Source organism: Dermacentor silvarum, chromosome 11, assembly GCF_013339745.2.
Source record: "Dermacentor silvarum isolate Dsil-2018 chromosome 11, BIME_Dsil_1.4, whole genome shotgun sequence".
NCBI lineage: Eukaryota > Metazoa > Arthropoda > Arachnida > Ixodida > Ixodidae > Dermacentor > Dermacentor silvarum.
This window is the reverse complement of record NC_051164.1, coordinates 104,161,292-104,188,483: the sequence shown is the minus strand read 5'-3', so window position 1 is coordinate 104,188,483 and position 27,192 is coordinate 104,161,292. Positions and strand designations below refer to the sequence as shown.

Below are 27,192 nucleotides of genomic sequence, written 5' to 3'. Positions count from 1 at the left end.
GCGTTCGGTTGTGTGTGCTGCAATTTCGCGTCAGCAAATTCAGTGCTCATGCTGAAGCACATGTTTCCAGCCTCTGATCTGGCGACACCAGCGGATACTACAATCACTAAAACGTACGAGCGCATGCGCTCGTTGCAAAAGCATTTCCGTTGTTAGCTCTTTGCGCCCCCTAACGCATAAAAAGTTGACAGTCACTTGAGCATACCCTAACGAGAATGAAGCCCACGAGACATGAATTTAATTACTTGACATCATCATTAGAATTCATTCATTCGATTCCCACCAAAGCCGTGTGTTGGAGTGCTTCAATTAACTCTATCTTAATCACCTGTAACTTGATTACCTTCGCCCTATTAACACCAACGGTCGTGGGTTCCACCATCAATGGTGGCACCATTTATTTTAGTGCCATTGAAATTTTAGTCCCTCCAAAGGTCGTAAGTTCGACTCTCACCAATGGTCGTGGTGGCATCGTCAATTTTGGTGCAATTCAATTTTGGTGCCATAACGCCAAACGCCGGACAACGGATTTTAAAAATCTAACCCTCTCGTTCTCCTCTCGAATTGAGAGATTTAGACTAGGGTGCTCAAGTGCTGGGGGACGCAAACCGCCAGGCGAACATTAAAAAAAAAAAAAAAAAAAAAAAAAACGTTAACCGAGCGCAATGTACGAGGGTAATTCAAAAAGTAAAGGCATTTTCCACAGAACATCTTTACTTCTACATAGGAAGAAACAATGAACATACGACTTATCTACATACGCCTCCTGATCGGCATTACACTTTTGGTATCACGCCAGCAGCTTCTTTATCCCGTCCGCGAAGACTTGTCTTCGCGGACGAGAAGCCATCTGCGTCGGGGACACAGTCCGCTGTGCGCTGTGTTTTCGCGGCTTAGTTCGTGTTGAAGCGAGACACAGCACGAAGGTCAATTCGCTCGCTGCCGCGCTTCCTCATTCCAGCCTTTTGACAGCGAGTTACCGCGCTCATCGAGTGAGATGTGTTCATGTTTGCTAGTGCGCGCGTGACACCATGCTTGTTCATTGCATTAGAGTTGCGATCTGGGATTGAGTTAGTACGCCTATGTTTACGAGTTTATGCGGTCGATAAAACTACGATCCTTACTTTAGTATAGCTGTCCCCTAATTTGCTAGCGCAATCGATGCGTCGCCTTTCGGGCGAAACTGAGACCGTCTTTTTTCTGAGCGACACATCGACTGTGTGGGGCGGTGATGGGTACTCCTACTTCCGCATCACTCCAAGTGTACACGTCGTGACGTCAGAAAACCCCAGTCTTCGTTTATTCTCGCGAAGAACACAAAATTGCCTTTTTGTTCATTTATCCTCGTAGTTTGCGTCCTCCAACGCTTTGTTGTGGCTTGCGCACCCTATTCTAGAACTCTCTTATGTGAACAAGAGATCAGTAGCGGCCTTGAAACGTGAAATATGTGCAGTTGTTGTTTTAACCCTAAGCGAGTGGTGGTTTATTTTGACCAGTACCACCCTCGCAAGACGAGTTTTCGTCGAACATTAGACTATACCCTTTTGGTTAGGACCCTAGAGCAGATAGACAGCCGGCTTTGATGCAGCCGACCTTCCCGCTCATCAACAGTAAAAAAAAGAAATAACAACAGAAAAAAAATGTTGAGCAAACCGTACGCTTTGGAGACAGTAACCTGTACTTTATTTCATTATTTCAATGAAGGCGCGAGTTTTCAGGCGAAAGCATTTTTTGAACTGTACAGCGCTGATCGCGAGAAAAGCACGCGGTTTTCGAACCGCGCGGTTAAGCTTTTCCAAGAGGCAACATGGTGAAATATAGCTTGAATGTAAACAGTGAACAAACTATCGAGAACAACACACAACAACAAAATAAACCAACAACGTCCACAAACGAGTATTTAGGAAAGTAGAATCACATATGGTCCCTTCTTGTCGGTACTCTTTCCGAAACTTTTGCACAGCCTCCGGCGTTAACGCTCGCTTAACGCACGCGCCAAACAGCGTCACACAGGTGGCGCAGGCGTTCAACACGAAGGAAGGTAAATAATTTATAAAAGGTCAAGACAGGCTGTACAGGAGATTATGCACCGTGCAATAAGCGCTTGTCGAAAGCAACAGCGCATAGGAAGGGAACAGCACAAGGCTTCTGCTCTCATTAGGGTGCAAGTTGGCTGATGCATCTACGAAACATAGAGACGCGATGGCTTCAAGAAAACCAACTAGCTCAAATGTGTTAGCACATCGTCGTGTAGTGTTACAGAGAACAGCCCGCTTGCATTCAAAAGGTCCAATGACTATATACAGGGTGTTCATTTTCAAGTTTTGCGGAATTTTTAGAAATCGCCTGTGGCAGGTAGCATATTTCTTATCATTGAGGCGCGTTATTCGATGAGGGACATTAGCAGCACGCTAAATTAAAACGCATATTGAACTAATTAACAAAAATTCACTAAATAACGTCTTAGTTAATTACTTTACGACACATATTGCAATTTGCGAATTGTAGCCGGTGAGCTTGTCAGGCGTATCCACTTGGAATGCATTTCCAGAAAGACACCAGTTTGAAGATATGCGCCATCAAACTCCCGGCGAAATGCACTGTTCCACTTTTTTATCGAAATGCTGTTTTACGCATTGAAGCACAAAAGTAACTGGAACGCCCAAGTAGTTCGTCCCACACTTTGGGAAATATTATCTCAAAACTGATGTCATCCTGGAAATTCATTTTAAGTGGATACGTCTTGCAAACTCACCGGCTAGAATTCGTAAATTGCAATATGTGTCGTAAAGTAATTAACTAAGAAGTTCATTAGTCAATTTTTGTTAATTAGTTGAATATGTGTTTCGATTTCTCGTGCTTCTAATGTCCGCCTCTTCGAATAATCCAGCTCAACGATAAGAATTATGCTACCTGCCACAGGCGATTTTTAAAAATTCCGTAAAGCTTAGTTTTGAACACCCGGTTTATCGTACACCATGGAAGTTCTCCAGGGCACTGATTATTCAAACTAAAACATGCCGCAGACATCTTAAATCAAAAGACACACGATACTATTAAGCGTGCTATCCATAGTACGGCTAGTCCTGCAAGCAACCGCATCCAATGTTTTCATAACCAGTATACAAGTTCCCTTAATGGGTACAGCTGTCTTTAAGACTCCAACAAACATTCGTATATCAACAATTGCGTCTTTATAAGTGCCCATCAGCTTCCAACAGGCCCCAACACAACATAACAATAGGAGCATATATTTTCTGAACTGCAACAGTCGTACCAGCATTAGGATCCAAATCAAATTCCTTCAGATACAACCGACTCCAAAAATGTAGACGCACTTTTATACTCCACCAAAAGAAAGTTCTAATAAGTTCCAATAGATGCCCCAATGTTACAGCAGATACCAACACTACAAGCAAACATCCTTCAGATTCATCATACGTCATATCGGATGCAATGTCATACCACGTGTTTCCTGCTTCAGAGTGTCGCTCAGGGCAACCAACTTAGCTGTTCCGCTACAGTAGGGGAGCCATGATTATGTGCTGTTGCCAGGTGACAACCCATTAAGAGCAGAGCTTCTTGGTGGGCAATAATTAGTGTCCTCGGAGATCAGAACATAGCCTAAATAGTTTCCGCATTAGTTTGAATGTTACACCGGTGTTCCCTTTCTCATTACACGTGACTATAACTCACACTCAAAGCCGTGTTTCGGCAAGTCGGGCCTAAACAAAACCACAGGAAGGAATACTAACAGCGGTAACACACCTCGTTCGGGCAGACATTAATAAATATGACGAATTGGAAGGATCGCGGTGGCTGCTGCAACAATGACGGAGCCATATGTGTAAACGCCCAAACATGCGCCAGACTTTCATGTGTTGTTTTAATCTATTCTTGCTTGTTCGTTTTCAAGTTAGCCCGCGTTTAGCTACGTGATCCTTAAGTGTTTCGAGTGTCGAGTTGTATGTATGAAATTGTTTGGCGGGTATAACACATTGCAGGTTGCATCACAATTCGACGGTTTCTGAATCAAACTATATAGCAAGTAATCAACCATGCTAAGTGTTGTTTCTTTTTTTTTTTTTACGTGTCAATACCGCAATATGATTATGTGGCACGTCGTAGTGGGGGACACTGGGTTCATTTTGACCACCTGGAGTTCTTTAACGTTCACCCAATGGAAGGTAAACGAGCGCTTTTGCAATTCGACCCCATCAAAATGCGGCCGCCGCGGCCGGGATTCAATTCCACACCCTCGGGCCGTTATGCTAAATATCAGCAGCTAGTAGGTGAACACACTTCTTTATTTTGATGAGATTGCTTACCCACATAGTTACTTAGCAAGCAGGATGAAAATGAGGAAGCTGTAAATACTGACAGATTACCAGAAAGATTCAAACGTCGCCCTAACTTATGCATAAAGCGATCGAGCAGGGGGGCTGGACCATCCAACATGCCTAACAGTCTGTGGTTCCGCTGTTCGCATTACTTTCTGTTCCAATGACAAAACATTATTGCGTAAATTATTGTATACTACGACTGACTAGACACAAAAGAGAACAAAAAATAAAACAGACCCCTGGCCGAGAAGTTTCGGCTAAGAAGCACTGCATGCAAAGTGCCAAATGAACAAGCTAGAGACTAGAACACGCATGACTAAACAGATGTCAACAAACAGTGCATTGTCACTGTGCGCTATGAAAGGGTAACTTGAACATAATTCCATGCACACAAGCTTCAGACTAGCTGCATAACCGCATGCAAGGCGATATCTTCTTGCCAAACAAACGACAAAGAAAGTCCATATGGTGGCCGGCGATGGGCTAGCAGGATTTGTGTGAAAAGAACGCCATAAATTGCTCACTTTCAGGAATCGTTTCGTCATTGACAGTAACAAACTTCACCTGTCGTCGTCATTTTGCACACTGCGGACTATAAAGTTGTATTCTTCTTCAAGTCCACAAATTGAAAAAAAAAGAAAGAAAAGGTATTAGCGCCAACGGGCTGATGTCGGCACATCACTGGAGCTACTTGTCCCAAATACCGGTGTAAACACCAGAGGTCTGACAAGTATCTCGGTTGATCCCAAGACGTTCTAAAAAATTTCAAAAAAGGACATGTCGTCGAAAAGTATAGCTGTTGAAAGGCACTGGTCTGTCGTTGCTTTGTTACCAGGACAACCGAAATAGTTAAGCAGCGTAGTCCCATACCTCACATACAGCAATATCAAAAGGTTTAGGGAAAGGTAGTTGGACCTTTTTTGGTACAATACGTCATGAGTTTGCAATTAAGACAATGTACATTTGTCCGAGGTGTACGTTCTTCTAAAGAACAATTGCCTCTTATTCGTTACCGCAACTTCTGAGCTCATTCCGGACAAAAACCGAATCCGTTGCAAGGTTGATGTCCGAGCACGAAAGAGGAAAAGAGTGATGTCCATGGAACAGCTTTGGAATTTGTAGACTGTGCACATCCGTGCAGACGTTCCCCTTTTTACTTGGTGCAGCACTTTGCGGCGAAGCTCTTGCTTTGTTTTTCGTTGAGGGTGAGGCTGTCTTTCTCGTGGGGTACCGCGTGCTTGATCATGCTCCTATAACACACACGCACGAAAGAGAAATGTGTAAGACTATGTGACTTCAGATCATGAAACAAGAAAGCATAGGCGTAACTTCAAGAGAGAGAAATACACCGATGCACATCAGAGAGCAATCAATGACAGCTGATGTTCCTAGTCGAGATGTTTAGCTCTGGATCAACTTCGATTATGAAAAACACCTAAAATGCAGAAATACTTTTATGAGACAAGCGCTGAACCAATTTGATCGAAATTTGTTGCATTTGACAGAGAACGATAAATTATAGCGACTCTAAGAAGCATAATTTTGATTTTGGACCTCGAGCTTTTTATGAAAACTTTCAAAAATTGGTAATTAAAAACCAGAAGCATTAAGTTTACAAATCTGTAAACTGCATCTTTTGAACATCTAAAGCGGACAAGTTTGATGAAATAATTTACAACTTACGTGAACGTGTTGCATTGTTTACGAGGGTTTTGCAAAAGTCCTACTCTGAAATTAGTGGCCCACTTCAGAGCAGTGTGTAACACATAAATTTTGTTCGCTTTCGACTAATTATTAGATGCAGTTTACAGCAATTCGATACCACTTTCCTTGGTGAGTTAAAGAGCTGTAAACCTAATACTTGAGCTGCTGTTTTTTTTTTTTTTTTTAATATTGCAATGTCTAAGAATTCTTCCAGAAGATCCAGGGCGTAAATAAGAAATCTCCTTCATACAGTCCCTACATTTTAACATTCTCTCTTAAATTTAACATACCTCATCAAATTCAGTGTAGTGGTTTCCGAGAAAAAAAAACATTTAGGCAACAGGCGCTAAGGGAAGTAAAACGCAGTCCAGGACGGTCGAGAATTATCGAAGCAGTGTAATAACATAAGCAAACTTAAAGGCATAGTGTGGATTCAGCTGACCTGGAACCGTATCATAATTGGAGATCACTGGTAGAGGCTTCCGTCCCTGTAGCGGGCGTGAATGTGCTTCCAGAATAACACCATGTGAATATAGATGGTTCGCGCCAGGTAACTCGCCTTAATAATGCTGATGAATATGTTCAGTGCCAAGGACAGTGTAAGTTACAGACAGATTTAGCCGGAAGCTCAAAACTGCTGCTTTAAAAATGACGTGCAGTGGGCTAATGTGCATTTACACCGTTCGAAGGAGAGGATAGCTCACTTACCTCGTCAATGCGCCAACAGCCTCATTAATATTCGACCCATCTTTGGCACTTGTCTCCACAAAGATAGCTTTCATTTCCTGAAAAAAACACACAAAACGGGCGCAGTCAGTACCAATGTTTTTTTTTTTCAGCAACTTGAGTAAGCAAACTGCAGTAATCTCATGTACGAAACGGCTCCTAAAGACTGGGCATCGTATCGTCGCACTTCTGCTTCAAAACATTTGTCGCAGTTTCACCCGAAAGGCGAAGCATCAATTGCGATAGCTAATTAGTAGAGAGCTATACGGAGTAAGGATAGTAGTTTTATCACCTGTATAAACTTGGACATGCAGCAGCACCAGCAACGCGCAGAACTGTTGTCGACGCCGTCGCCGTTTTGCCCGCGTTCGCACCGAACGCGCGCAGCGTTGGTGACTGTTGCCGGTGCCTCTGGGGGCGGGCGGCTCGGAGGTTTTCGACGAGATCAGAATGGGACACTCGTCGAGCAGCGTCGGAAATCTTACCCACCTTCTCGCCTCGCAACGTTTTTATATAAATACGCATGTGGTGCCGCAGCTAAACGTCGCCTCCCCTTCCTTCCTCCTTCCCTCCCTCCCTTCCTCCTTCCCCCCCACGGTCTTTCGCGCGACGGAAGAAGTCGCGTTTGCTCTATATACTATGTGGTGATTGTAAAGAATGAAAGAGACGCTTAATTCTGCAGCCCTTCAGGGAGCACGGCGCAGAACGCGCGTTTGTTCTCCGCCGTGCGTTCGCTCCCCGTGAAAGCGCGCGTCCCTCGCGCCATTTCACTCGCACATACAGCGTCCGGCGCGCGGCGACGATTTCATCGTCGTTGACGTCATACGGAACCTTACGGCGACGGCAACGACGACGGCAGAAATCCTCTTTGAGTGTCCATATAAATTCTATCGCAATAAAAAGAGAGAATACACCAGGTAAGCCGTAGTTATTTTTTTTTCTTGCCACCTCAAACCATATACTATACGGAGGACATGCCCTCGTTTGAACACTTGCCTCGATACATAGTAAGCACGCGGATGAATGAGCCACATGAGCATTCAGGAACGAGGTCAGATCAAAGACGACAGTTGCTACAGCTAAGCACTGTTGCCGGTTCGTTCAACACTTACTTGCGCGATCTTTTCCCCGTTTTCTCTCTCCACGACGGATTTGCTCTGCATTTTGAATACGTCCCGCAGGTCGGTCTTGTTGGAAACCAACATGATGGGGATGCCACGGGATGCCACCTCCTGTGAAGGCAATTACGGAGAGTATCGTGAGACCTAATCAAGTGTGATAACGACTTGACTCTAGTGCACTTAAATCAGCGCTCACAGAAAGATCGCAGAAAATGCTACGCGTGCAAGAACGTAAAGTTAAACGGCAATTTCCCGCGCGAGCACGCGGGTGCTACGAACATTCCGCAGTGCTCTATCGATGGTTTTTAGCCTGTAACGGCACCACCATCCAGGTTGGCACGGGCCTTCTCGAGAGAACTCTCAGAGTACGCAAGTGCTTCCGGCCACCCGCTCGAGACAGCTATTAGTCCCCTCGAGCCCTAAGTATGTCTGCAATGTGCCATACTTCACATTTGGCTACCGTACTGTTTTAGTGGTTCGGAGCTAGCACATTTTGTGCGAACGCCTATTTTAACCCGCAAACGAGCTAATTCCATTTGCTATCCTATATGTCGCACCCATGTATCGCTATTATTTATAAGTCCTCGCTGTCAAATCGGGCATCCTCCGTATGGTGTAAGCATGCGTGGACACTTCTGGATAGTTGGCCCGGTCGACAGCTCCTGAATCCCATGGCCTCTTATAAATCTAGGCCACCGAACAACGGAACCATTCACCCTAATAAACCTTTTCAACAGTATTCTTGTTTTTACAAGTGCTGTGCACGTGAGCCCACTTGTAGCAATAAACTTGGCGGAAAGTATCGTCGATTTGAAACATTCCCAATCTAGTATCAGCGTGCCGTCGGGCTCTGAAGAATTGTTGCACAACCTATTTGCCTCTGAAGTAAGACCTCGTTTATCCACGGCCGATCCCAATAAATCATGCGACGTACCTCAAGGTCAGACATCCATTGCCTCACGTTGAGAAACGACTGCTCGTTCGTGCAGTCGTACATGAGCATGACGCCGTCAGCCTTGCGGAAATACGACTGCGTTATGCACCGGAATCTGCATGGAAGGGCAGAGTTTACCAAATTATTTTTGAACAAAATCAGTTGAATACATTTTTTTCTTAATAAAAGCGGAATTAAGAATTTTAACAAGGTTGTTACACGCCCTGAAGATTACAAACGTGACCCTGATGCGAGTTACGAGAAGCGGTGTGAGCGAAACACGACTATAAAATGTGCAGCACGACTAGACGAAGACAGAAAAAGGAGACATGCAAAGAGCGCTGTGTATGTGTTTATTTCTCTGTTTTCGTCCAGTCGCGCCGCACATTTAAATCGTGAATTGAAAACCACGGTTCCATTCCCAAGAATTCTGCACTTTTTCTTTCACATAGCCGGGGGCGGCGCACACTTCTTACGATTACATATTCTCGATGAAACAGGCATGTAATGGCGCTAAATTTAGTAATCACCAAATGGCACCTGTGTAAGCAATTTTAACGGGAAAGAGGCAGCGGTTTAGTTTAGAGAGTCGCGTGTACCCGGCGCCCTATTTACGAAACATACGCTATACTACAGGCGCCAGGGGACCAGAAAACACAGACATAGAAGGACAGCGTCGGCTCGCAACTCGACGTTCTGAGCCTTTATTTTCATTTCGCTGACTCCTCTACTTTTCTGAAACGCGATTCAGCTGTCACGTACCTTTCCTGGCCGGCTGTGTCCCACAGCTGCAGACTAACGTTCTTGTTGTCGATGCAGATGTTTTTCGTCTGGAAGTCGACCCCTGCGTATGTCGACACAAAAGTACATTTTTTTTTCTTATTATTATTGCGTTAGAAAATAACGTCCCTGTCTAAGCTGCGTTTGTCGCAAGGCAAGTACCGAGACAAGTAGCCTATTTTATTTATCGGAATCATGAAGTATTTATTATTATTATTATTTTGTAACAGTCCCACACCCCGCATAACCGGCACGCCTCGGATGGCTTACCAGAAAAACAAACTGAAAAAGTGCTAGCAGAAGCGTTAGCGTAAAAGCTACGTTCTCGTTTTGCAACAAACGATCGTTTAAGCATCAAACCTCACTGTAATATGCACCCCCCCCCCCCTCCATCCCTGCCTCATTCGACGTTGAACACGTAGGTATTTCTTCGTCTAAGTTCTTCGTGAGGCGTGAATAAGTGTCACAACATTCGATGCGTCATGTTATGTCATAAATACTAAATGCCAGGTATCAAAAGAAGCTCCACTAGAATCAATTTAGTAAGCGTTACATATTTTCGCAAGCAGGGATGGGCCAGTATTGACACCAAACACACCATAACCAAGAAAAAAATGAAACACTAACTATCCCTGGTTTCTGTTCTCGCCGGGATTATGTACAGGGGCACAAGTAGAGATGCCATAATTGTTCAACAAAAAAAAGGAGATCATAACACAAAAATTTCCTAACAGGGCGAAGGAAACCCTGTTATGAAACTTACAGCATGCCCACGATATGACGATATGACCAAGAGCAGTATCGCCTGCGTGGCTGTTTGAACCTTCTTGACAGACGCTCTCTAACAGTGAGCAAAGTTTTTGGACTGTCGTAGTGCCCTGATAAGCAGAGGCGTCTCGTCAGAGCCCTTCGCGACTTCTTAAAGGGCAGAAATCTCACGGACTACCTCTGGGTGTCAGTTATGTGTCATGCACTCAACTTATTAAGATTATGTGAAAGTTTTGATGTCGGATTCCCCCAATGTGACGTGGTGATTTCACCAAATAACAAGGCCGTTCTTCAAGTAATTATGCCCGTTTTGTCACTACTTACATTCCTGTGTCTTACTTTATAGTTAGTGCTGTGTTGGTTTATGTTATTTTGCTATCTCTTCCGTTTAATTGCGCAGATCTAACCCCCATGTTTGAATTTGAGAGGCGAAGCTGTCGTGAAACGATTAAAGAAATGCCACGAAACTGATTACACTTTGCACCATGTTTTTCACCGAAGCGATTATCTGCCTGCCAGTGAAGACGACAAGATGCGGAGACCCCCCTCTACTCCACGTGACCTCTCATTATACTTTCTCCGTGGCATCTTTAGCCATGAGCCTATGACACTGTATTCAGGCTCGGCGCGCCAACTAGGGTGGGCGGATCCTGAAGATAGTGCAATAGTAAACTGCACTTAACTCGGTGAAAGACAGACCAAGCCGATGCAACAAATCCTCAAAAACTAGGAAAGTAGGCATACAAGGATTTCCTTCATTAAAGAAATTGTGCTCTTGATGGCGTATAATTTTCGCAGTTAGGTTATCTATGTATCATTTGTTTCATTACTGAGTAATTCTATAGAAAACAACACCAGCAGCCAGGGCACCTTTAAGGGTAGTATGAGCTAATCAGCAAGACAGCAACACCAAGCCACGGTCACGATTGTTCGGGAGGCTTCGCCAAGATAGCTTCGCTTTAACACTGTCACTCACCCGACTCAAGCACAAAGCTACAGAGGAAATTCAATACGGGCTTATCAGACCAGAAAACCGCGATTACGTCTTACCTTAGGGCTGCAGTCGGGTGGATGGCAATGTTTTCCTTTCCCGTAATGATGTATAAATAAAAAGGTTGTCGCAGTTTCACCCGAAAGGCGAAGCATCAATTGCGATAGCAAATTTGTAGAGAGCTATACGGAGTAATGATAGTAGCTTTATCAGCTGTATAAACTTGGACATGCAGCAGCACCGGCAACACGCAGAACTGTTGTCGACGCCGTCGGCGTTTTGCCCGCGTTTGCACAAAACGCGTGCGGCGTTGGCGACTGTTGCCGGAGCCTCTGGGGGCGGCTCGGAGGTTTTCGACGACATTAGAACGGGACACTCGTCGAGCTGCGTCGAAAGTCTTTACCACCTTCTCGCCTCACAACGTTTTTACATAAATACGCACTTGGTGCCGCAGCTAAACGTCGCCTGCCTCCCCCCCCCCTCCCCCTACGGCCTTTCACGCGTTGGAAGAAGGCGCGTTTGCTCTACATATATGGTGATTGTAAAGGAGGAAAGAGACGCCTACTTCTGCAGCCCTTAAGGGAGCACGGCGCAGAACGCGCGTTTGTTCTCCGCCGTCGGTTCACTCCCCATGAAAGTGCGCGTCCCTCTCCCCCTTTCACTCGCACATACAGCGTTGGCGCTGAGCCGTGCTCCCTCAAGGGCTGCAGAAGATAGCGCCAACCTTTCCCTTTCCCTCAAGAACCACTTATCATCGGCGACGATTTCATCTCCATTGACGTCATACGGAACCTCACGGCGACGGCGAAGGCAGAAGTCTGCTTTGAAGTGTCCATATAATTGCTATCGCAATAATAAATTAAGAAGCCAGCCATAATTACCGAGCGTGGAGGTGAGCTGCGGCATGAAGATCCCCCTGCTCAGTCTCATGATGAACGAAGATTTGCCCACGGCCGCGTCGCCGACGAACACAACCCTGAACGTGTGCTCGGGTGGGCCCGTGCAGTCAGTGTAGCTGCCGATGGACCTATCGGCGGAGCACGTGGAACTGGAGGAGATCTTGCGGCTGCACCGAGTCTCCTGGTCGGAGACCTTCATCTGTGCCACCGAGTTCCTCCGGTGGTCTTCGACGAAGCCGTCCTCACGCGGCTTGTCGTGGTCGGGCTCGTCAGTCGACTTGGCCGGCGTGTCCTGTCTCGACAGGTGGCGCCGCGGTACGGGCTTGGGCTCCGGGGAGGTGACTCTGGACCTTGGAAGCGGAACGGGAGGCATTCCCGACCTCTGGGGAGACAGCGATCTCTGCCGTCTCGTCTTGAGAGCGCTCGGTGAAGGAGCGATGTTGACGCTTTGGCACGAACCGGACGGGCTGGGAGCTCGACGGTGGTACCTGAAGAGAGGAAGCCACCAGATAAATAACGGTAAAATGTGGCAAAATTAAAGCGCCGTTAAGGCCAGCTGGATAGCTTAGCATAGTGAGAGAGAGAAATGATGACTATCTGAGAAGTTTGGGATGTTAGCCTAGCTGATAAGATTGTAGCGGTAGCACCGTGGTCAAGGAATCACCACTGCCGGTGTGGCAGAGTCACACGGACTCGCGTTTGTGTTGGCCAGCGCTCCCGGCAACTGCTGACGTAACCATAATAAATATGTTTTTCATTTGAGACTGGCGCCTCTCGTCTATCCACTCCACTTCGTTCAAGGTCCCATAAGGCCAAAAAGGAATTGGACGAGTTGGTGATTCGCTGTCTTGGATGGCGAATCACCAGCTTTAGCTATAGGGCGGATCCGAACCACAAGAAGTGGTGGGCAAAATACAGACACAACGCTGAACACACTTTGCCTGACACGGTCTCACAGACACAGTCTTGGGGCCCCGTGCGTTAGCATTACTTTTTAAAGATAGCGTGGCTGATCGCGTGACATGCTTCTCGAAGTGTTGGGTGAAAAATAAAATGTGCACAATGATAACACAGGCAGACAAACGACCATACACCTATGGACACGCGCATACACATTAAAGCTATTCAGAATGTCTCAGTTAGACCTGCAGGACGTATGAAAGCCATTCCACTCCAACCCGTTAAAATGGTGCAAATTTCAACAAAACGTACAAGCAAAAAGAGCGGAGGACTTACTTCGCGGTACTTGGGTCGACACCTAGTTGCCGTTTAATTTCACTAATCCTCCTTGAAGATAGATTTCCCCGGGTCATCGGCTTCGGTGAGTCATCGATACTCTCCATCTGCAGTTAAAAACAAAATAACAGCCCAGTGAAGTATGATGCAAATATATGCCAGAATGCTACAAGAAATGACGTCACAGAACTTTCGCGCTAACTTCAAGATAGCTGCCTTCGCTTCTCTCCAAAGACAACTTCACTCTGACATGGATGAAACAGAAAATGTAGGCCCCTAAATTCATTGTCCAGTCCACGGCGACAACTTGTTGCGTGATTGAAAAAGATGTCATGAGTAGAAGTGAACCAATTACAGTATTCCCCCAAACATACTTCGAAACAGACGTCCACGATGATCAGCGCGCAGGTCTTCCTTTCTACAAAATCAGGGAAACACGGGTCTGTCTAGCAAATGAACGGTACTCAATTGCTAGGACCCTGATAAGAAATTCCAGGTTATTCTCTACAACCCACAACAATGCAAGCAAGGATCTTTATGCTCTCCACGTAGCACGATCAAGCATACAACCAACTTGTATCGCTTCATCTATTCTGCTATACTGTTAGACAGCTCCAATACAAATCAATGACCAACGCCGTCGGCGCTTGTTTTTAGGCTCAGCTGAACGTAATTACAACAGCCGTTCGTCGTAGTTATGGTCGCCAGTCATTGCTATAACAACATCGATGAAGGTGAGAGGAAGCAGTTATTTCTAACTTTACGTGCTTCTTACGTGGACATTACGCGCTTATTAAGGCTCATTCACACTAGACCGACACGACACTGATTTTGATCTGTCGACTGTTGGCGACAGTGTATTCCTTCCTTTAAGCCATTAGCCACAGCGTTTCCGGTCCTAACTGCTGTCGCCGACAGTCGGCAGACCAAAATCGGTGTCATGTCGGCCTACTGTGAATGAGCCTTTACGAAACCCGCGCACAATATCCTCCCTGTGTCTGATGAACTCTCGCGAAGCTGGTGTTTTTCACGCGTGAAACTCAGCAACACCTGAAGGGAATCACCCAGGCTAGACTGTCTCTATTCAGCAGGGAATTACCCAGAAAGGCGACGAAGCGACCGTTGTGAAACGTCCCTGTAATACCCCGGCTAACAAGAGCACCCTTTGCTGGCGGCCACTCGCAAATCATCAAGCTCACGAGCGGTGAATGGAACACGCACACAGGCTTGTCAGGCGCAGCTTCAACCACACATTAAGCCGCGCTGTACGCTTTCCATTTCAGCGCCGACAGCAAAGCGAGGCGCCGTCGTTGTGCAATACTGAAGCAACATCCCGCGAAGAAAAATGCTTAATCGCGGCAATGCCGGGAGCAACATTATGGTAATCACGCTACAGATTCTCCTGATCAGTAAAGAAGACAAGCTTCGAACACAAAGATTACTAGGATTAACGTTTCTGGTTTCGTATACGAAGGCCATCGGGTTTCTGCGCTTATACACGGTCAGTACAACATACAAGCGCCGACCACAAACGTTAGTAGTGTTGACGTCTTGGGTTAACAGTTAACAGTGCGAGCGAAAGACAGTACCGTCAGGAAATGACCGGACGAAAGCACTTACTTTCGATTACTTCTAATGCGATTAGCATTTTTTTTGAAACACAAACCACTTTACGGTTTGTCCATTTGTATCTAACCATTTTCACCCATTGACCCAAGTTGTCTGCTAACTTGGGCCACTAGGGATGTGCTGTTTGCTGCCTTGCCGAGCAGACAAGGGCCAATGTGGCCGGTATATAGACAACCTTCGGTTGGCTGCCGTCTGGCCAAGTAAATAACTTGGGTCGCTGGGTACGTCCGTGTTACTGAGTATGTGTCCGAAGAGACAATTTCGGCACACCGTAGGAGATATTGGCATGTGCCCACTCTCGGCCAGTCCCCGGAATGTATATGCCAATGTGATACAAGGAGTATGTAGCCTTAAATATATTAAAGCCGACAGCACCCTATCCACAACAGAGACTTCCGCGTCGAGTGCCGCCGCTAGATGAAGAGCCATTGCAACGAAGTCGCTGACAAGATGCTATGGATACTACGGAGTTTCAACTGGGCTGCAGCGATAGCAGGATATACTGCATCGTGGCATCATTTGTCGTTGTGGTTGGCAGCGATACTTCTACTTCGTGTGCCTGCGGTGGCAATGCGGTGTGTCGCCACATCGCTTTAATGCTAATCGTTTTAATGTCAACATGTCACTGCTTTAAGAATGAAACATGAATGCCTATAGGGCAAATTGCATTGGCAATCTCGATATGACGGCTCAGCCAAGTATCATATTTCTGTAGCCCTTCTGCAACAATAACCTTTCTCCAATCATATTTTAGCTTGAAACAGCGAGCTTTTATTCCCATTGAGCCCAGCATTTACATTAGGAGAGCAATATCATTAAGCTGTGAGCGGACTCGAGGTGGCTCGGCTTCCTTTCAGAGGTGAAGGGCGGGTGCACTGTACTTGTGTGGGTGGAGCTTGTTTGTAATTCTTAGGTTGTCACCGACTCTAGATCCCTCTAACAATTGTCCCTGCCAGCGCTCATTCAATTACAGGTTACACTCTGCCGTATGGAGAGACATCAGAGGAGAAGGGCTTGTCTTGACTAGAATGGAAGCTTGAGCGATTTGGCTTGATCTCTGGGACGGTAAAGTTGCGCAGAAGACAAGGTCGGAAAGGGAGACGCGAAATCGATGCGTACACGACAAACAGCGTTTTGTGTGTTTCTCGTCTCCCTTTCTGTGCTTGTGCTTCACTCTTCATTGCTGATCTTGCGTGGTATACTGTACATAGTCAAATTCCGCCATATTGTCACATTCGCCGTCCTGTAAGTTCCGATTGGTTCACGGGGTTGCTACGGCCTCTCCGACTGGCTCCAAATGCCGTCATTGATGAATTTGACAATATGGCTGGATTTGAGTGTCCGGAATAGTACCCCTTGTTGTCTCGACCGTCTTTTGTCTTCGTCCCGTCTTCCACAAGAAGAACTGAAGCGTTCTTTATATAGCGTGCACAATAACAGTACGCGATAAAGAACTCACGCTGCACCAGGTGTTCCGGCTCCCGATGCCGCTCTCGCTGCTTACGGACGCACCCGCGCCGGGCGCGCTGGGTTCCATGCTGTTTCCCGAAGACGACGAAGACGCCTTGGACGCGGACTCGCCGAACGACGGTGGCAACGACTGCACGCTCCGGTCGCTCGCTTTGCTCGTGCTCCTGGCGGGCAGCGGTGGCCTAGACGTGAGCACCGGGCCGTTGCTGTGACCGCTTCCGCACGTCGCGGTCGTAGACTCCGAGACCAGGCCACCTGCTGGATTGGAGTCCAGGCTGTCCTCGCGGTCGTGCAGCGACGGTGTCGCCGATGACAAGGACCGGTGACGAAGCGACACGGTCTCGGAAGACAGCGACGGGAGAGGGGTACTGTAGTCAGTCTGGCGGCTTTCTTCGGCCGAGTCCAGGGCGGCTGCGGAACGCAGGGTCGACAGGCCGCTGTCTGTGGAGGAACGAAGAGGCGAGAGAACGATGAAGAGCGGTGTCACATTTCTCTGAGCATTCGGTTATGCACAAATTTTACGGCGAGTTTCGCGAGATACGCCACCGATGCGCGCAGCAACTCTATAAAAAAATCAATACGTCCCATATAAAATAATCTAATAGGAACATATGGGGATCCCACATAAAAACCCGTATGTTCCCACCGCGCTGCAAAAAAAAAATCTTAAACAACAAAGAGGACAATGCATAAATAAGGGACTCGGACGCCGCAAGATACAAGGAAGGGAGATATCTTGCCTACGTCACCGTCAAACAGTACGAAGGGATAGCAGCTGCATCAGTAGTTGTTAGGGACATTAGGCTGGCCGAAGAGGTCGCCATAGCAATAGCGATGCGGACCTGCCTAGGAAACGTGCCGTTTTCACAGACTCTTTCGCCTTTGTCGCCATTTATGGGGAGGAAGAGTTAGCAAGACTACTAAATATCATCAAGAACAAAGGCATCCCTGAAACGTACATTGGCTGGACCCCGGGACACGAATCCTTGCTGGGCAGCCAAGCGGCTCGCGCCGCCGCCCGAGAACGTGCACGCCGGGCAACCCCACCAGGACATCGTCTATACCGCCAGACCCAGACGAAAGGGTACAAAGCAAACTTTCTGACATTCTAGAACATTACAAATAGAACAGGTGGGAATATTTGGCACCACAATGCAAGCTTAACAGAAAAGAAGCCGTCATACAGGTGGGCTATTACCTCCCCGGCACTCTGCTACACGCGATGTATCCCTCAACGTATACAAGAGAACTGCAAATTCTGCAACACCCTACCACTTGATCTGAGAATGCAACAAGAACCCACCGGCAACACCCATCCAAGCCCCAACAGAAGACCTGTGGGAGGCCCAGCTGACAAGCCCAATTCCTGAGCACCAGCTATGACTGGTGAACCGAGCTAGGCTATCAGCAGAGGGCCACGGCTTCTTGGAATAGGGTGACCCCCCATCTCCGAGCACTAACAGCTTGGTTTCTGAAACGAAATTTGTTTACTAACTCACTCCCATATATCACACCTTACCGAAAAAAAAACATATACCCCAAAACCTCCAAATACAGAATATGAACATATACTGAAATATCGTACGTACGAGGCATGCCCCATATGATATATGGGAACATACGGGTTTTCCTTATACGGGATCTCCATGTGTTCATATGGGATTTTTTATACAAGGGACATACACGTTTTTTTTCGTTTTTTTTTTTAGCAGGGAAAATGGCGTTGGTTGCATGTGATTCAAACGGCAATCACGGTTGAAGCGCTTGGTTTCTGAAGTGACTTATTTCCTGTCCCATTAAGGACTGCATTTGAGCTAGGTTGAAGATTGAACATACCCTGGCATGAGTTCTTCAAAGTATACTGCTTTAGCCTTGCAGACGGCCATCCTTACCCTTCTTCAACAACCATTTGTCTGCCGAAGCTTTGGCACCTGTCTGGACCCCATGTCCAGCTCTACCTGTTAGAAGTGCTGCGATTTCCATTTAATAAAATTTAATTTGATCTGCCTATAATTGTTTTGAAAACCGTAGAAGATAGCGGGATGGCAATAGCCTAGCGAAACGGAGCCATGCATGCGTCAAGAGTACTTATAATAACGAGTCGTGGAAGCCCTCCGTGCGGACAGCTTTGACACCTGTGCATATTCATGGCTGTGCATAATCATGGCGGCTGAGACCACGCGTACGAGGTGCGAGCATGTTCAGCAACGTTAATATGGGACCGATCTTATCGTTCGCTCCGTTTTGAACCTAATTACAGATGGCACCAACTTGTGGCATATTGAGCTGCCTGCGACAAATAACTCTGTTGTGCTGATACGCCAGCAAAACGCCATCATTCTGTGAGACTGCTCCGAAACTTAATTAATTGAGCCCAGGTTATGTGTTTAGGAACCGGAGTTAGAAATTGTCATGCTCCAAGGCCCATACAAATGGTGCAACGTACGGTCGGCAATTTTAAGTGCGCCGTATGGTAGTCTTGAACGTCGACTCGAATGAACTCCTTTGGACCACACTTTTTTTTTTCTTTAACAGCTCTTCACAGTAGAAATTGATGGAATTTTCCTCTCACAGCGGGCTTAGCGGAACGCGCAGTGAGAGATCTTGCCTTTTCCTTGCAGTACTTATTCGTGAACATGCCGACGCAATTAATAGCCGTGACCCGCTTTAAAATCGTCTCCATTTTGTCCTTGCCACTATCGCTACGATCAATTTTTCAACCCGTTCTCTCGCAGCCCGTTTATCAACGCACGTGTCCAGAAAGTGTTGTCCCAGTTCCTTCATATTCCTCGCGGTTCCAAGGTCCGCACATGCCGGCGGCGCAGCGCGCACATAGGTCATTCAAACAAGCAGCACGTGATGTACAGGACGAGGAGGGGGGGGAGAGCATTAGTACTAAAACGTGTACGGGAGAATCGCCGCGAGTGAACGCACACGTCATCGGGGTTGTTGGGGAAGGCCGGCCCCACGACGATGAACAAAGTCGTGACCACCACCATGGCAGCGAGCGGCGGTCATTTCTCACAACGCGCTCAAGCAGTGAGCACGACGTCGGCATGCAGTGCGCCGGAGTGACGCATCCCGCGGAGCACAAGCAAGGACCCGCGCGCGGGCCCAGGGTCGACGCGCTAGAAACAAGAAAGAAAAACGAAGGGGTTGACGTCTGCTGTCCTAGATATAGACTGCGCACATCGGAGAGAGAGAGAGAGAGAGAGAGAGAAGCGACGCGCGGTTGCTGCGGAATCGCGCGCGCTAACACAGATGTGAAGGGCGCTCCGCAACTGCTTTTCGGGGGAGAAACAGTCGTGGGGCGAAGCGACAGGTGGGCCGCTATATCGCGCCGCTGCTGCAGTGAGCCCGCCTTACCCGCTTCCTCGGCGAGCGCAGTCGCAGTTGCGGCAGCTGGCGGCTGCAAGTGGCCTCCCGCCGCCATCATGGCGACCGTCTCGTCTCCGTTCTCCTTCGGCTGCAGCTTCAGGTGCTGCTCCTGTCGCTCGAGCGAGTGCAGCTCCTCTTGATCGTGGTGGTTGTGGTCGACGATGTGGGGCTCTTCTTCGCTCTCGATACGGTCCAGCACGGGGTGCTGGTCCATGGAGGGCGCCCTCGTCGACCAGATGGCCGAGGCCCGCTCCTCTTCTTCGGGGTCGAAGAGGGGTCTCCGGTCGCCGAGCGGCCTGAGAAAGGTGTCAAATAAACATGAAATGGCGCAGTACCGGTGACCACGTGCGCTAATGTTACTGGTCAAAAGATGAGGCACGAGCTGTGATGGTTTCTGTGCGTAGATCCGGCAGGTTCAAACTTGAGCAGCGCTCAAGAATGAAAAAGAATGCCAGATTTACGCACGAAAGATTCCCGCAGATGGGGCGGATAACCGATGGTATATCAGGGTTACAGAACGGGCGCCAAGAGAAGGGAACTGCAGTAGACGAAGGCAGAGAATTAGGGACTGTGATGAAATTAGGAAATTTTCGGGCATAAGACGGGGTCAGCTGGCGCAGAACAGGGGTACTGGAGATAACTGGGAGATGCCTTCGTCCTGCAATGCACATAAAATAGGCTGGTGATGATCATACGGGATACATAAAGAGCAGCCTCAGTTCAAAGCGAAACACTAATATTCCGCAAGTATTTCCAAATGCTACCTTCAGTTGATGGTAGCCTTCACAGACACCACCCAAGTCTGCAGACGTTAAATACCTTTAGAGATTCAGCAGGCTCTCCGCCAGCTTCCACTGTGCCAGTTCATTCTCTCAAGGTTCACTGCATGATTGGCCTTTATTCACAATCTTTACAATTTAACCTTATACTCGGGGCTTTTCACCCGAATGTACATATAAGGTCTACTAGGTTCCTGCGAGGTTCTATCGATAGGCCTTCTGACCTTTCTGCGGCGGTATAGCTGAACATTGCATGCACCCACTCGATACGTGACAGACTTTGGAAGAACAAACGCGGCAAGCCACGGATGAGCGCTTAACAGCAGATCATCATCAGCAGCAGCAGCCTATATTTATGTGCACTGCAGGACGTAAATACAGATGTTCATAGTGCCGATCCAACCAATGGAGTAGGAGGGACCCATATCATGAGTCTGCTCAACCGGACTTACATGAAAGCCAGACCACTGACTCTATCAGTCTGCAGATTTGTGCATCACGTGAGCCGCTGGGTCTGAGTAAGCGGGCGAGTGGGATCCCTCAGCCCCACACGCACGTCTCGGTGAATGGACTCGACAAGTTGGTTGTAGATTTGCGTCCTCAGACAGCGAGTGTGAGCGGGTAGATTTATGCTTGCGGTCGCTGCCCTCCGTCGATATGACTCAAACTGGGAATAACTGCAAGCGCACATCTTTTGAAATGTGCCCGAGTGAGTGAATGTACAGCCGCCGTCAGACTTAAGCCGAACAATGAAGACACATCTATAACTACTTAACAAGCACGGGCTGAAGGGAGCAAACTTTGGACGGAAGACGGATTAGCTTAGCACCTTCAAAGTTTCGCAAACGGAAAGCCGCAGCACTTTCTGTAGGAGAAGCGAAGAGGCATTTTAGGAGTACTCGGGGTAATTATGACAGTGACTGTATGTGAAATCATCCACAGGCTACAAAGACTTCATGCTGGTCTGAGTTGGAGAGATCTCGAGCGGATAACAGACTGTGTGAGACTGAGTCCAGCACAGTCCGACTACGTGGGTGGTGTAGTACAGGACTGAATTTGAACTTTGGCTAAGAATTATCCCAGAGAACAGCGACGCTTGTCATGCGCTACGTATACCATGTAAGGCATATTTCACACCCTTGAACATGATGCATGTCTAGTGAATATAGAAAAAAAGAATAAGTAATGCTAAACTTTTTACCTCTGCACAAGCGGAGACGTAACTATCTCTGTACAAACTACCTCGCCATCACTGCCCCTGCAGATACTCTCCGACGACCGAGGAAGCCCCCTTCCAACCCTTCGAATTCCCCCCTCATTGAATACTTACAATCCTCAAGCACCCTCACAACGTCCCTATGCACCAAGTGCACAGGAACAAGACAATGACCGTATGTTCACTTACTGTCTGAGTCTCGCTACGCCCTTTCATGTTGTTATATTTCCCACACTAAAAACATTCCTTCTCACGGGTAGAACACTCCGCAGCGTTCTTTATCCAAACCATGACAATGCATTTTGCGGGAACTGATTTAGTCGATCAAATGTCACTGCGAACTTGGATGCGAATGTTCCAATATTGCGCTTTCCTACATCGGCCGCAAGCGGGCCAATCTAGCACTATCAACGTGAACCGGATGCACAACTTAGAAACCGAAGAGACGGGTCAAACGCTACAACTATGGCGGAGGGTAGCCTTTTAGAAAGCAGGTTCTCGCGTCTTGATCTTCACTCAGCACAAGACTGTGTTGAAGCAGCCGCATATACGCCTGTATGTCACTCGCGTGAAAGCCCTTAAGCGTTCTAGCAATATTCAGGACAGTCGGATAAATTTAACAAGTGCAAGCAAGCTCTTTTCCGAATGTGAAAAGCGACAGGCGGCTATTCGACAATTTCTGCATTTAGAAAGTGGAACGCTAAACGTTGTTTTTGAGCACCAAAAACAGGCGGTCTGAATATCGGAGCGTTTTTCTGCGCTATGAAAGTTTACGCAGACGAAATTTACACAATCGTTCAGAGCATTCAAAACTGCCAGCACGAAAAATGCGCGGCCTGCATAGTATATGCGTCCAATAGGTGAGACGAATACTCATTGAATTCTGAAGCTTATTAAAGCATGAACACAGCGACCAAAGTACAAAAATATGAGCCAAAGGACAAACTTGTAGACAGCATTGAAGTTTTCGATTCACACTGCCAATTATATTATGGAGTTGAATGGACATTATCTCGTTTTTTAAAGCAATGATGTTTTTCGTCTCCTTTTTCGGCAAGTATAAATCCAGAAGCAATAGACGGCATGAGCTAGAATCGTTTGACCTTTGTAGAAAATGCCCACAGAACTGAAAATACGCTAACGATTCTCTTGATTTAACGCAGAAAGCAAATTGCTTAAATGATAAGATTTCGATTCCCTTACGCCATAACCCAACTAGCCCCAGATAAAGCTCTGCATTAAAGACAAAATGTTCATGGCGTGGGAAGTGCGCTTGACTAAGCGCGCACCATTATACTTCTCACACCTCTTAAAGCTTGATGTTCCAATTGCGTCATTACTGGTTTGCAAAACTTGATGAATGAACCATTAAGAAGAACGTAGTTTCATTACGCTTTTACGATATCGTAGGCGCACACACAAAAAACGCGATTCCGTGGAGCTACTATTCAATACAACACCTGTTTCACACAGGGGCCTGCAATAAGAGAGTCTACTTGGAACCATACAGAGACTGCTGTAGTCGAGCGTAGTCTGGCATTTCCACTTTTGAAGATGGAATACTGGCTTTAGCGCCAACGCACGGGAAGTACATAAAGAAGAATTCTTTTTTATGAGAACAGTAAGCCATACATAGATGCACTGCTGCACTGGTGTCCAAACAATACAAAGGGTTCACAGGTAGATGAATTGAAATGATCACTAGTGGCTGGCTGAACAAGTGAAGGATCAGATTAAAGCCTATGTTTCGACATGGTTTCTTTTTGAAAGGATGAGGAGGCACTAGTGAGTGCCATGGCTATTAACTGTCATTCCTATTTTTAAGTTGCATCTTTAAGCAACAGCAGCAGCCTTTTTTTTTTTTTTTGCGTTGCATACAGTGTATGCTTCGCTTCGAAAGCACGTCAACATTTCAAACAAAATTCCTATTGCGATGTAAACTGACTGGTATCACCTCGATCTAAGCTGGCACCATAGGACAGTGTCGACAATCTATACTTCCCTATACTGCCCGGTTTAGTTGTGATTTCAGGCGAACATAAACGTGAGCATGATTTCAGTTAGCTCCCTTGAACATATATTCAAGCATTTGATAAGCCATCTGAAAGGCTTACTGTACTACCATAGCAGAACGTTGTAGCGGTGTTGTCCCTCGATATGTTCCATGAACCCGTGACTAAGCTGTCGGGACTAAAAACAAATCTGTGGAGGTTCAGTTGCTCGAGAATGAGCTGCTGATGCACGACACGATAATGCGCAAGCGTGGTTAACCCTGTCATATTTTTGTGTTTACAACGGGTAACAATGTCTTTTTATTAAGCTCGCAGAATGAGGCACTGAAAGCGCTCCCGTCGCATAAGTATTCAGACCGGCAGCAGAAGACGTATTTGACAAAAGTCACCAAGTTGTCATTATACGCTTTTTAAACACTATACGCAAGGCTACAGAAACGTCGATCACCTATCATGACTCGATACACTAAGATCCTGACACACAAAAAGAAAATGTTACGATAGAGATAGACTGATAGAAAAAAAATCCCTATTAACAAACACAAGTTAGCAAGTTATCAAAAGGAAAACGTAAGTACTTTAAAAAACCAATTAGCTTCAACATGTTATCCAAAAATAGAACAATGCCTGCTTAATTACGAGTTAAAGAAATAGCCATTCACGCCGCAAGCACCACGTGCGCTAACATCGTGGGCCGTTTCGACAAATGAACATGCGGACTTTGGCTCAAACGACACGCGTTGCTTTCCGGTTTAATGCTTCAGGCAGGGGCAGACTCAGCGCAGGCTCTATGGGAAAGAGGGGGGAGGGGGGGGGGGGGGCTCTATGTCTGGTTATATTGTGAGCGTCGAAGTGCTGGCATTCTCGGGGAGGAGCCCGGGCCCCCATGCCGCCCCTCTCAATCCGCCAGTGGCTTCAGGCGCATAAAAATCTCACATAGAGATGATTCGACCGCCGGTGTCTACCAAATCGAAAGCGCAATGTTCATCAAAGTGTAATGTTTCGCGATTACGAAGCAGGAGTTTTAACTGACAAATCCTATCGTGTACCGAAGGAAGTCGGGGGCGAATCAGCGTAAGCTGCCAAGATTGCGTTATTTTCTTGTTTGTTCTTCAGTATTAAATGTTTCAGTTGGTCGACTTTAAGACCAGGAAATGTTCGCCTTTCCTCCACTCTTGCTGTAAAAAAAAATTAAAAAAAAGTAGCAACAAACTTATGTCACGCAAAACCTGGATATATTGCGACGGTATACACGTGAAAGAAATCTCAGCACGTTTGTCGCAGCAGGTGTCGGACTAGCACCGCCTTTCACTCACCCAGTTTTTTTTTTTCTTCCTCTTCTCCTAATCGTGACATATTTCTTAGCCAACGCGACATACGCAGACCCTATTTGTACTCCTTCTCCCTCTTTTGTCGATGTAACAACAAAAGCGTCACCTACTCTTCTCCGGCGACAATCAATTTCTTTTTGCCTCCGGCCCAACCGTTTGCCGTCGCCGTCGATTCCCGGGCTGCCGCCGAGTCTTCGGCGCCGACCGGAAGCACTTTGTAGCACATCACCGGATCAACTTCCGGCGGCGCGCGCTCGTCGTTCACGATCAACTTGCCGCGCCTGCCGACGCCAAACATAGCCTTGAGTCGCTTCATGAAGGCCGCCTCCATTCAGTCGTGGCTCCAACACCTCCAGGGTGGTCCACCGCCTCCGGTTCAGTTACAGCTTGGAGACAAGACACTTCCAGAACGATCAGTCTCAGGCCGTCAACTCTGTCAACACATCTCCGGCTTTGCCGCCGTCCAAGATAATGTGGCAACAGTCAATTCCCGCAACGAATAACGCAGTGACCAACTCTATGAGCTTTGAATGAGCACCCAAGGTCAAGCGACATTGAGAACCCTCCACCACATCATACACAGAAATCCATGGTCGAGTCGAGTCACTACCACGACGACGGCGAAAGGCGATTACACATACACAGTAAAGAACGAGGTGACGATTCTTGGAAACACTCCAGCCAGTCCAATGCTCCTGCCACCGCACGATGTCTTCGGGTCCAGCTAAGCGACGACGGAAGTAGCGGCGACGGTTCTTCAACGCTCAAGACCCTTTAAGGTTCCGACAAGGGCGCAAGCTCGCCCCGACGAAGGTCGATGGTGGGCGTTCACAAGAACCACGCAAAAGGCGGCGGCAGCATCGCGACGCATTAAACAGAGGGCTGCAAGCTGCTTGCCCCTTCCTTCCTTGCCTTCCTGTACAGATAGCCTGGCAGCATACGCACATACACACTACCCCGCTATCGTGTTCTGTTTTTTTTTCTTCACGTCAACCCGGGGCTTGCTTCATTCGCCGTGTCTCTCTCTCTCTCTTGCACGCACTCCCTCAAGGCGGGAGCGTGTGGCGAGAGAACGCTCCAGCTGTTGGCCGTGCTGCTTCTGCTGGGAGAACCGAAGGACTCGGAGCGAGAGAGAGCTGACGTCGTAGAGCACGCATGCAGCCATCGTTTCACAGAACTCCCAAACACCTTGAGCAGCCGTGGCTCGCTCGAGGCCGTGGCTCGGTGCGTGGGAAGGAGTACGACGGCGAATAAGGGAGGAAAGAGAGAGAGAGAGTAGGTAGAGTTATGTCCTCGTAATAATTTCACAGGGCGCCCACTGTAACGACGTGGAAAAGGTGCGCGCGCTTTGGCGGTGCCGAGCATGCGCTGAAGCTTGGGTCTTTCTCTTCTCTCCCGCTTTCTTTTTTGGTAGCCTAGCATAGGGCAGGCCTGCGCGCAACCCCCCTCCCCTACTACTCTTCCCGTCACATTCTCTTCTACCACTGCGGTTGCGCTTCGCTTCTGCCGCGATGCCGTTGCCGAACGCCTTGCTCGGAGAACTGCCAGGTACGTCTTCTCTGCGCGTGTCAGGCGGACAAGCCTGCTTGCAGGCACGGAGAAAGGAGGTGCCGCAAGCTACAAAGGTGTGGCGGGTCCGAGGCACACGACGTTTCGTTGTTCTTCCCCCAGAGTCAAAGCCACGCACCGCCGGCCATTTGAGCACGATGAGGCAGGCTGTGCTTGCGCTGCGAGTGCCTAATTACGCGGCGCGCTGAAAGATGAGTGACGTAGATGATGGGTTTCGCAGGTTGCGTCAATTCCGAAAGAAAGAACTGCGAGTTCTGTTCCGCAGACTCGTGATTTGCGTTGTCAGGACGGCGGCGTAATCTTCTC

General features: G+C 47.5%; 1 protein-coding gene across 1 annotated transcript in view; it reads right to left on the bottom strand.

Annotated features, from left to right (window-relative positions):
• Positions 1 to 1,666: 1,666 nt before the first annotated feature.
• Positions 1,667 to 27,192, bottom strand: part of LOC119432948 (ras and EF-hand domain-containing protein homolog) — a 96,856-nt gene continuing 71,330 nt past the window's right edge. The window contains 10 exon segments of the mRNA XM_049659423.1: positions 1,667 to 5,593; positions 6,756 to 6,832; positions 7,886 to 8,005; positions 8,829 to 8,943; positions 9,591 to 9,672; positions 12,249 to 12,754; positions 13,503 to 13,609; positions 16,591 to 17,042; positions 17,561 to 17,659; positions 19,968 to 20,275. Of these exon segments, the coding sequence (XP_049515380.1) occupies positions 5,497 to 5,593; positions 6,756 to 6,832; positions 7,886 to 8,005; positions 8,829 to 8,943; positions 9,591 to 9,672; positions 12,249 to 12,754; positions 13,503 to 13,609; positions 16,591 to 17,042; positions 17,561 to 17,659; positions 19,968 to 20,275 (1,963 nt within the window). The 3' untranslated portion in view covers positions 1,667 to 5,496.